The sequence below is a fragment of the Corylus avellana genome, chromosome 2, assembly GCF_965113065.1.
Source record: "Corylus avellana chromosome 2, dhCorAvel1.hap1.2, whole genome shotgun sequence".
Taxonomy (NCBI): domain Eukaryota; kingdom Viridiplantae; phylum Streptophyta; class Magnoliopsida; order Fagales; family Betulaceae; genus Corylus; species Corylus avellana.
The window spans coordinates 15,747,732-15,759,730 of NC_142491.1; the positions used below are offsets into that span (position 1 = coordinate 15,747,732).

The window sequence follows — 11,999 nt, forward strand, 5'->3', positions numbered from 1 at the left end:
GCAGTATTCTTACATAAAGAATGTTAATGAGGTGGGCTTTGCCCTAGTTCGCTTATGCTTGTTACTTTTTAGATGCTCTTGCAGTTGACCTAACTTGTAGGCTTGTGAATCCAATTCCCAATTACAGTTAGAGTTGACAATTTTTTACATGATTCGCAAACATGACATGAATTTGATACAAAATTAGCGGGTTAGGGTTGAGAAATTTGATCAATTTAATTAAATAAATTAAGATAGAATTAATCTCTAATTTTAGCAAATAAGTAATTTGCTGAGTGTTACACGAGGTTTGAGTCTATAAAACGGTTCGAGTCTATAAAACCATTGCCATCTTAAGATTTAGTAGGGTAGGCACCATTACATAAATCCTATTAGCTAACAAATACCACAAGCCACAAGAAAAGAAAAGAAAAGAAAAAATTGAAGTGTTAAAATGATATATTTTTTTTAAAAAAATTCTTAATAAGTTACACAAGATTAGGTAAACTGGTGATTCAATTGGTAGTTTGCAGGAGGCATTGAGTCATTGAAAACAATGAAGTAGTAGTTTAAGGGGGTTATGTGTATTTTTCCCAAAAAATATTTAAAATTCAAATAATTAACAGAGAAATAAAATTAACTGTTGATATACCTTTAGATTTTCTTTGGGTCATCTAATTACCGCCTATTGATGGAAATTCTTCCGCCCTAATTGTATTTGAAGTAATTCTAGTTACATATTTTTTATCAATGCCAATGATGTGAACATAGTGTAATATTATTATTTTCACAAATCATATTAAAAAAATGTGGTACCATGCATGAATAAAATATATATATGAGAGAGAAGACAAACATAAGGATTGACGGGATTTAGTACTCTTTGAGGCTTATATGATATTCATAAGCTATAATCGTAAGGCACTCAGGGCCAGTTCGATATATTTTGAGGCTTTAGGCGAAAAGTTTAAGTGGGGCATTTTTTTTTATATTTAAATATTAATTAAATATTATTTATTTTAATATTAATTATATTTTTACTTAAAATCATTCTTCTCTCTTTTTAGGATGCAAAATTATTGATTAAGTTTTTATATTTAAGATTTTCTAACATCCTCTTTTCAATTAATAATATGATTAGCTAATCCATTTAATCTCTCTTGTAACATTGTTGATGTTAGGTAGAATTTTATCAATTTTAATTTTGAAAAACTTCTTTCCTTCTGCATATGAGTTGTATATATAGCTTGTCAATTGATGAGTTACCGGTGGCATGCATCCGGATAATTTAAGACGCAAAATCAGATTTTATTTGCTCAAGATGGAAGGAAAATCACCTTTAGTAGCTTTTAATTATGCTCATGATGGAAAATCAGATTTTTGTTTCCAAGAGGTAGTTCAATCGGCTGGGACCATGTCTAATGAAGCGTAGGTCACTAGTTCGAATCTCCTTCCTCTTCTTGTACGAACAGGTCAAAAAAAAAAAAAAATCAGATTTTGCTCAGATTATTGCTTTAGACTACTTCATCTATATATATATATATAGGACTAAGTAAGCCAGAGAGATAGAGAAATAGAGATAGAGAGAGAGTGAGAGAAGTTGATAGTTGATCACATAATTAAGCTCTATCCACCACCATCACCAATTCACCATTGCTGAGGCTAAGAAACAACTACACCTAACCATGTTCCCATGGCTAGCCTTTGGTCACATGATCCCATTTTTAGAGCTGGGGAAGCTCATAGCCCAAAAGGGTCCACCGTATTGCATTCATATCAACTCCGTCAACAAGACTTGAAGGAGTTGGCTCTTGGGCTTGAGCACTCAGGGTTGCCCTTCTTTTGGGCTCTAAGATCAAATCCAAGCGGCTCGGTCCTTGAACTACCGGAAAAGATTTGATCAGGACCGAGCCTGCCAACACCAAGTACATTGACAAGTTTGTTCACTTCCTTGAGAACCACAACACCAAGGGAAAAGATTAAGTGTCCTTCCTTTTCGGAAAATTAAGTTATGTAATAAGGCATCATTAATTTCAACTTGTACACAGTAGATAGTTAAATATTGAAATGGAGAGAAAAAGCTATTTGTCATATTATCTGGGGGGTGACAGAATCACGAATATTGGAGAATAGACCGTAGAGGGAGTACTGCCGAAGATTTTCCACCTCATACCATGAATTAAGTGCATCAAGATTCTTATCTGTACCAGAAAATGTCAATTGTATGCTTAAATTGCAATCCTTTGACCCACCATTGCTTGTGCAATTAGAGGTTGCCACTGCACAGTTCTGATTGTTGAGGCAAGTCGAGTCCTGGGAGCAAGCATTACACCCAAAGTTCTTCCAGTATAGATTTTGAAGACTACCTTCCTGGAATTCTAGGACCTGTATGCAAAAAATAATTAAAGATAACAATTCAATGCTACCTACTCCGAGAGAGAGAGAGAGAGAGAGGAAAACAGACTATGGCAGAACTTTTTTAATTTTTTAGTTTTGTCCCCATTTTTCCTCCTAATATTCTAGTTCTGCCCCTATGACTTCATCCATGGAGATTATATGATGCAGGGATGAGTAGTGATGTTTGCCAAATATTATATATTTGAACCCCTTAATTTACTTTTGTTAATCCTTTAGCTGTGTTATTATCTAATGTTCTGGGTTAATTTTGTGTCTTTAATGTTTTGTAGGTTGTTATGGAAAAACTGCAGGATTTATGTGAAAGTTGCACACTTTGGAGAAGCTGCCAATGGACCTACGATCGAGCGTAGGATACTACACTTGAGCGCACCTGCACTCGAGCCCAGCGCCCCACGATCGAGCACAGACACGGTCAGTCCAAAGCCCATTGCGTGTGCATGCTTGCGCCGCAAAGAGGAATTGATGCTTGAGTGCGCTCGAGCGCACCAAGTGTGCGATCGAGCGCACTTGTCCGATCTGACAGCGATTTTTATTCTAATTCAACTTGTAAACCCTAGTTTTAGGGTTTCCTAGCTTTTGAATCTCAACTTTGTGATTCCATATTTGTAAGTACTCAATTTTTTATTATGAATTCAATTAATCTTGTTTTGTCTTTCAATATCATGAAAGGCTAAACCTTCAACTAAGGTTGAAGATGAAGCCTAACTTATGATTAACACTTTGTTCTATGTATATAATATTTCCTAATTTAATGATTTAATTACCCTATTGTTTTACTTCTAATCAATTGCATTGAATAAAGTACCATTGATATTGAGTTTACCAGAGTGAAACTAGTTATGGTGTTAGTTGAGTCAGCAACCAAAATTGGGAGAGATCTTGCTGCATACTTCTGTCCAGCAAATGCTACCATATACCCACCAAACTGAACCTGGTAAATTCATGAAATCACATTATCAAATTGTTAGTTTAATTAGTTCTAACAAAAAATGCCCACAAAAGTCTCGAATTCAAGCAAGCAAGGGAAATGAAGTACATACCGGATTGAAGGTGCTGCTATTAATGGTGAGGAAAGAGATCTCGTCGACCTTGGGCCTAAACAGAGCAAGTTGAGCATTTTTACTCGAGAGGGAGAGACGCTGATCGCAAGGAGAAAGTTGAGTCTGATTGAAAAAGAAGGATTCCTTGGTTGAAAATGCAAGACCAAAGGTAAAACCATCTAATTTTTGAACTTTTGCATCAGAACAGGGGCTGAAAACATCGTTTTTATCAGCTCCATCTGCCACAAACATCATCACCACCACCACCATTACAGCCATCATCATCTGCGTTACCATGGTGATGGGTATCCCACCTTCACCTATCTTCATGTTTTTCAACCCAGCAGCAGCTTCACCGAAAATTCACTTATATTTTTGCTGGCAATTCTGAGCAATGAATACAACTTTTCAGGTGATGAAAACAAGGCAAAATGGAGAAACTGGCCAGCTAAGAAATCCAAACAAGAGAAACACATGAACCCAGAAAGAATCATAAGATTTGCACCGACATTAGCTAATTGATATATTAAATGATCCCAAATGGTCAACATAATTGATATTAAACCATGCAATCCAATGGGATATTAAAAAAAAAAAAAACAATAGCATTATTAGTATAATCCAAAGCAGGCTACAAAATCCATAGAGGAATCCAAATTGCAGAATTTAAAATATATATATATATATACAAGACGTACAAGAGAATTGAATCAACCTTTCTTCAACGCTCGAAAGGTTTTCTTGTGACCAGCTTCTATGTGAATTTGACCGATAGTTCAGGGATAAAAAGGCAAACAAGTAAGAAATTTTCGAAAATTCCAGACGAAGAATTGATGTTTTTCCAATCTCTGTAGTAATATTTTAAGGTTAATATAAAATATTCGGCTGCTTTTGTTTTTGTGTCCTAGGAACCTTTCAAGGGAGCTTATAACTATCCCAAGACGCGCGAAACGCTTGGATCTTGTCCCATGAACGGTTATGGGAGTTGGTGTTTCGTAAAGGACACGATTTTAATTTTTAACTTTTATTATAATCATGTCCTCTATTACGACAAACCAATGCGGGTAGTAATACACAGAACGCTGGCGTGAGTGGCATGTCAGCCAATTTTTTATTTTATTTTTTTAAAATTAAAAATATTAAAAAAAAAAAAAAAATTTTGTTAGCGTGCCGTTCTATTTAGCATCACCCAATCGATACATTCATAAAATAAAAAGGTCAACACATTATGATTTATGAGTGAATGGGGTTGACATTAAGTAGATAGATTATTTGAATTTACAACAATTATGCTACTCTAATTTTATTGAAAGTCAGACAACCGAAGAGAATGGGGTTGTGGGACCCACCTCCCCCGAGTAGGTGTGCCTACACCATAGGTTACCTTGGGCAAGTGGTCCTCGTATTCTCTCCTCGAATCAGGATTCCCTATAATTTATTTAAAATTGTAGATTCTCAAATTAAGTAATTTAGACCATTTTTAGGCATTAAATCGTTTGAAAAATGCTACCTATTGAAAATGTGGCATGTTATGGAGGCAACCAAAAAGAATTTTCTTCCCAAAAAACTTCATCTTCACTTTTGTAGAGACAATTTTTCTTAATAAAATAAAAATACAATTTTTTGCTCGAAGCTTTTTAACAATGTAATTTTAAATTAACATCTCCTTTAAAAACGACCAAAATAGCGTAATTCGAGAATTTACTTTTTCTTTAAAATTGTAGTGAATCCAAATCCTCTTCCCTCTACAAGTGAAATTCGAATAGCCTAATTGTATAAGAGATCCTTCTCCGCTAAGTTCCACATTAATTTTTTATTAAATGAGATGGGAAGTCAAATGATGCCCACAAATAAAAATGAGGCAAAAAACGGTTGGTCAACGTGCGAAGTATCAAGCATTGAGATTTGAGAGGTAGAAATATGTGGTAAAGTTCAACGGGGCGAGGGTGAAGGATTTGTCCCGTGGACGAGGTTCCGTACCACATCATGGATGAATAGTACTGAGTCACCCGCAGGAATCTGGACAAGGTTGGAGAGTCGGTTGGCTTATGTCGAAATCACTTAGGAACAAGTTTTATCTCAAGTATAAATTAATGTACGGGTTTAAGATGATGGTAGAAGATATTAATCTAACTCAAAACATCAATAGGTTTGATCCGATTATCAGTCATGTGAGTGAAGTTCGATGAACAAGATAAACCACTAATGCTTCTAAAACTCCCATCTGACCTCCTACGAACAAACATCTGGTAACAATCCTGCTTTTTGGGGAGGGAAACTCTGCCGGAGCTATATAATTCTTTAAGGCAAGTAGATGATGCTGAATTAAGTTTCTTGAGTATTCTAAAAGGCCTTATATAGATCGAGAAAAAATAAGTCCAATTCATCAATACTGTTATTTGATAATGTTAAAAACAGTGCTTGTTCAAGAGAGAATACAGTTCTGATCAACTTCAACCGAAAAAATTGAGAATCATGGAGCTACTGTGAGAAAGCCTGGACGCAATACCTGATAGATTAGACTCTCTTACAGGTTAACTCAATTCTCGGTCTCCGGAAGATATGGACTCGAATTTCCTTTTTCGCCAAAAGCTCAAATATGCAGATATCACCAATCTTGAGCTTGTTATCACGTACAAAGACTGCCCATCCTTGAGAAAGCGCATAACTCTTCTCAGTGCTCACATATTTCACTTTCCAAGATCGACCTTCTGAATTCCGTAGGACAATTGTTGTCGTGCATTGAGGAAGGTGTTCCCTAGCAAAGAGAGCTGGTAGTGTCTGCATAAAATAATATCCCTTTTATAAATTAGCTTATATTGAGGTAAAAATCTATTGGTTCAAGCCCAAAATTGCAAACACTGACTAAAAGCAAATTTTTACACAAAAAAAAAAATTCAGTTTTTCATTTCTATTATTCATTGCATTCTATGCATCAACAAAGTTACGAAGACCGCAAATAATAATGGGTTGTAGTTATGATTGATACCTCCTGGATAAGTTGAATCAAGAATATATGCTACTTGCTTACAACAGTAATGCTAAGTAATAAGCGGATGTTGGCAACATGATGATTGTTGGCAGGCTAAGATAAATGCATCTCTTGATGTTCTACATGACTGGCACATCCTAATGAAACTAGCTGAGATTGTTATCTGATCGTTTAAAAACTTCCAATAAGTTCAGAAACCAACAGAACTGTCATTTCCATTGGGTGCTTGTAACTTACCAAAGGGGAAAAGAAGAAGAGAGAAATGCAATTTGGTAGCATCAAGTCAGTCCATGATTGAAATCCATAAGGCAGGCAAGTTTATCCAATTCAAAAATGAGAGATGAAGCTTCAACTTACTAGTGTTAGTCACTGGACAGTACACCATACCAACAGTTAAGGAAAAGGGGTTAAAAAGAAAGGAATACTTACAAGTATGAACACCTTATCCACATTGTATTTTGCCATGCAGCTCTTGAAGTAAGGAAAATCAGAGGCAAAAGACTCGGCCATTTTCGAAACCTTAGATCTTTCTGTTTCAATTGTAAAGTAAGTGAATTAGAGCTATCGGGAGGTCGTTGAGGATTTTTCACAAACTGTTTGTATGCGAGGTCTCCTACCCGGAGTTTGAGAAGTTCAATTTAAATTCAATTCATTCCAATTTCACAACTCAATTAACAACAGCCGTATTTCCACAACAACAAGAACCCATCAGTGTTTGTGTCAAAGCAGTATTTGTGAATGCATACCTGGAGTGTCTTTGCTAGGCTTAGACTCATGGAGGAGATGTGAACGAAGAGAGGTTTTTCTTGGTCTACCTGCACCACTAGAGGAGGCAGTTTCATGGTTTGTCCTGATAAGAGAACCATAAACTCTCTCACACCCATCTTTTCCAAAAATGATCACGTCGAAACACAATTCTCCATTATACTTGAAAAGCAAGAACTCATTGCCCCCCAAGGAGTGATCTTCAAAGTAGTGCTTCCAACCATCTTGCAGATATATCCCATCAGCAGTCTTGCACAATTTAACACGCCACTCGTCACCGGTGGAACCTCTAAGAATTGCTTGTTCAGGCAATTCTTTCGGTAAATACTTCTCAAACTTCGGTGGGATTTGCTGCAAGTTATGAAAGAAACAGAGGAAGATCAAATTTACGCTTCAGTGAAACGAACAGATCTTCTTATTTTTCGTGGGTTTTTCTTTTTATAACAGAAATTGACTACACAAACATTTTATCTTTCCGCATAATACGCGCCAATTTCGAGTCAGATGATAAGAACCATTGCAGATTGGAAAAAGATCAGATAAGTAGATGTCAAACTAGCATAGCTAGATTGCTCAATCAGAAATGACTGTGAATGCCTTTCAACTGTAAAACAAGCAGAACAACTTTCCAAAAAAAGAAACAATAAACAAAGAATTCATAGATCCAAGAGCAAAGGCATATAGAATCACCAGTTGCTCAGTGTTATGGCCTTTAAAGATGAGCTTGAAGAAGCAGGATCTATTGTCATGAGACTCACCCATCATCTTCTAGTTCTAGGGTTTCAGCTTTGAAAACCTTAGCTTAATCTTTTTGGTTAGTTGAGAATGCAGTTTCAGATGAGGTTTGATTTATTTTCCTCCTAATTTATATATAAATATATTTTTAAAATTTCTACACAGGGTCAGGGTCTATTATTGAGCTTGGGCATTGCTTATTGGTGCCTTTCTTGGCCTCGGCTTCTTTTACCATAGCTCTGCCGTCCTCTTACAAGCACCAACAATAAGAAAATGAGAGACAAGGGATTGATTGATAGCTTTTCAGCAGCAAAAATTGTAGTCGTTATTTTGTTCACCAGTCGTTGGTTAATCACAGGAGATTTAGCCTAATAAGTACCACTCCCCTCCCCCAACAACAAAAAGAAAACATTGAAATACCTTAATCAGCAAGTAAATGTTGCATGTCATTGATGTCAATAGTACCAATTGGGTGCCATGAGTGAGATTTTTAGCTCAAGGAAAGGATATGCTGAGCCTTGTTAGCCGTCTCATTGGCCTAACCCATTAAGGAAAGAAAGGCAAATTAAGAACTGTGCAAGAGCAACTGTGAGCCCACTACTAGGAGGTGTCTATGCGATTACGGTTAATGGTTAGTAAAACATGTAACCTCCCGTTATAACTGTTTTTTCAAAATTAGGCGTTTTGGGCTTTTTTGAGCTTTCAAAAGATAAACATATAACCAATTTTCAGTTTTAGGTTTTTTTTTTTTTTTTTTTTGGGATCATTGTAGCATTTTTTATCTCATTTGTTTTTTGCATTTTTAGTGTCTTATTGAGCCAAATTGCTATAAAAAGAGCCCATATTAAAGAATAAAAAATATTTGACTCCAAATTTACATTTACTTGTAAACAACATTCCTTAAATATAAATCATAACCTGTTAAAATTTAATATGATTAACTTGAGTAAAGTATTTGAATTGTCATTGAATCATATGATTAAGTATTGATCTTATTCATTTATATTATTCATATGGATATAATTATAATTTATAATATATATAGACTTATAAGTTTATAACATATATTAAAACTAAGTCTCTAAGTACTTAATTATTATATTAGGATAATTGTCGTAGGTAAAGATAATAATAAGTGTCATACCATGTCTTATATTAAGAAGATAAGTAGCTCACATAGAAAGCATGTGCATTATAAGAAATGCTTGTGTATGTTAAATCCCACATTACTACTTATTAGATGAAATTGGTCTTTATAAGTGATTCTAGAGAAGCTTTAAATTAATTAGTCAATTTGGGGCGATAGTAGGTGGAGCATGTCACATATCATTCTTACAACTATATATCAATCTCTTTTCGCAAATCTAATGAATCTACCACCGAATTTATAGACTTATATAGATTTCACATAAATTCAATGGTGAATTCACTCATTCATTATATGAAAATAAGTGAAAGAAGGTATATATGAAGAATAATTTTTATTATTTCTGGTGGAGATAACATGGCTAAGAATTTTATCCTCGATCATCATATATACATTGTAGCACAAAGTTATTCTATTTCACTTTTTTTTTTTTTTTTTTCAATTTTAATAAAAATAATTTATTTTTTCTAATGAAATATTCGTTTGGAAAAGAAAAGATTACGATAAATTAATGGAAAGCTCTGTCCCAGCACATGCAAGCTAACATTAACATAGGCCATAATGGCCAACGTTCTTCGGATGAATCGGATGCAAGCTATGAGTCTTTAATGAAGCACCCACTTCCATATAGAGTTCCATTCTCTTATTGTTGCAGTGATGCTTGTAAGAGGAAGGCAGAGCCGTATATAGTAAAAGAAGCCAAGGCGAAGCAAAACCCTAGTTTGAGAAAATAACCCCAAGGAGGCTACTTTTCGATCTCTCTCTGCAACTCCCATACACAGAACAGAACAGCCAAATTGTTCGATCGATCGGGACGTCGATCTTCGTCTTTATAGAAGACTTAAAGATCTTGCCTAGCTTTGAAACCATAGAAGATGATGGGTGAGTTTCATGACAATAGACCCAAGCACATCTTTGGAGGCGTCAACACTCAGCACCTCTTGGATATATATCTTTTATGTTTATTGTTTTTTTTTTTTTGGAGAGTTGTTCTATTTGATTCTGTTAGAACAGTTTTCTTTACGGTGAATACACTTTCTTCGGGGTCTTCAATACGTCGTCAAAAGAGTAAAAAGCGTCGTCAAGGGGGTCCCGGGAATCGGGGACACTCCAAATCAGACAGTTTCTAAGAGAATGGGGAACTGGGGACACTCCAAGTCAAACAACGGAGACACAGTTCAAGTCAGACAATTTCTAAGAGAATGAGACTAGTTGAGCTCTAATTCGTAATTTCTGGGATGAGAGAGAATATTCAGAGGGTATCAAAAGATCTGAGAAGATGTTTTTGTACCTTGTGTAAGGGCCTATTTATAGGCTTGAGTAGTTGAAGTAAACATGAACTAGCTTTTCTTTTTTGAGTTGTTTTGAGAGTTCATAGTTGAGTTAAATTTGAACTAGTTCTCCTTCTTGTTGGAGTTGATCCGGGATTCTGAGGGCTTGAGTTAGAATTAAGCTCCTATTCCCTTGTAGACTTTGAGCAGGACTTCTTTATTCCAACATTATCGGGAAAACTACCTTTTGCCCTCAAGAATTACAACACATTGGCACTTTCTCCCATGAACTGCCAACTGTACTACTTTGCCCCCATGAATTACCATTTTGTGCTTAAAACTTAATTCCGTCAGTCAAAACCGTTAACTCAGATGGTCAAAGTGACAATGTGTTGTAGTTCATGAGGACAAAGTGACAATGCATTGTAGTTTATGGGGGCAAAGTGAAGGATTGACCATCTAAGTTAACGGTTTTGACTAACAGAAGTGGGTTTTTGGCACAAAATGGTAGTTCATGGGGGCAAAGTAGTACAGTTGGCAGTTCATGGAGGAAAAGTGCCAAAGCGTTATAATTCATGGGGACAAGATGTAGTTTCTCCTACATTATCCTAATTGGAATATATCTTCTTATTAATTAATAGCCCTTACTTATTAATTAATATCTTTGTGGGCCTATCTTTGACCATTGAACCCAGAATTTATTGGACTTATAGTGTGAATTTATTTCCAATAGATTATATACATATCCCTCTTGTGTTTGTTTATCTGTTGGAGAATTGTTCTGTTTGGGTGATCAGGACTAGTGAATTTTATCCTCACACGCATAGGTCTAATGAAAATGAGGTCTCTCAAATCTCTGTTTGATTTTAACAAGAAATGAATGCATGAATCTCTTTCAGTTCTTTCTTGGTACTCATGATATCCAATATCCTTGCTGCGTATTTCTCCTGATTGTCCTCTCCTTGATCTGGTGTTCGATCTTCTAAGTTTTAGATACGATATTATTATACTGCACAAATAATAACCTGTGCCATTATTAAGAAAGAGAATAGTTAGTTTTAATTGGACAAAGTAAAGTCTACATAAAGAAAAAATCCAATTAAGTATGAACTTTAAAATGTTGTGTGCAAAATTTACACGGCAATATATAGTTTTTTTTTTTTTCTTGATAAACGGTAATATATAGTAGACAAACCTTTTAAACTTCAAATACTAAATATGGTTTAGATTTCAACATAAGTACACTACTAAAAATCTACTCACAAAGTGGACACTGATGATAGATCAATAGCGTCCACCTTCAAAGTGGACGCTGATGATATGTCATTAGTGTCCAATTAAGTGGACGCTAATGCTTCTGCAAAAAAAGGATGAGCTACCACCATTAGGCCGAAGCCACCCTAGACCGGTCGGATTGAGGTGGTCGAAGCCATCCACAGGCCCAACGAGAGTGATTCGGCCCCTCCAACCGCCAAATTAAAAAAAAATATATATATATAGGTTGGCCCTTGAGGGTGGCCAAACCACCCACGTTGGGCCATGGGATGGCTTCGGCCACCCTAGATCGATTGGGTTGGCCTTTGGGAGTGGCTGGACCACCCTCATTGAGCCTGGGGTAGATTTGGCTACCCTAGACCGGCCACCCCCAAAAG

The 11,999-nt window shown here is 35.8% G+C and overlaps 2 protein-coding genes across 3 annotated transcripts; both read right to left on the reverse strand.

Moving 5' to 3' along the window:
- Positions 1–2,060: 2,060 nt before the first annotated feature.
- LOC132168142 (uncharacterized) lies at positions 2,061–3,807 on the reverse strand. The gene is made up of 3 exons (XM_059579235.2): positions 3,438–3,807; positions 3,221–3,328; positions 2,061–2,364 (listed from the first exon to the last, which is right to left on the reverse strand). The coding sequence occupies exons 1-3, from the start codon at positions 3,765–3,767 to the stop codon at positions 2,068–2,070; spliced, it is 735 nt and encodes a 244-aa protein (XP_059435218.1). The 5' UTR covers positions 3,768–3,807; the 3' UTR covers positions 2,061–2,067.
- A 2,003-nt stretch (positions 3,808–5,810) lies between these two features.
- On the reverse strand, positions 5,811–8,439 carry LOC132165393 (B3 domain-containing protein Os01g0723500). Of its 2 annotated transcripts, none has more exons than XM_059575940.2 (4): positions 8,350–8,439; positions 7,176–7,545; positions 6,859–6,959; positions 5,811–6,218 (listed from the first exon to the last, which is right to left on the reverse strand). In XM_059575940.2, the coding sequence occupies exons 1-4, from the start codon at positions 8,377–8,379 to the stop codon at positions 5,955–5,957; spliced, it is 765 nt and encodes a 254-aa protein (XP_059431923.2). In that variant the 5' UTR covers positions 8,380–8,439; the 3' UTR covers positions 5,811–5,954. The 2 variants fall into 2 exon arrangements, with proteins under 2 accessions (XP_059431923.2, XP_059431916.2); XM_059575933.2 differs by lacking the exon at positions 8,350–8,439 and adding an exon at positions 7,885–8,214.
- Positions 8,440–11,999: the final 3,560 nt, after the last annotated feature.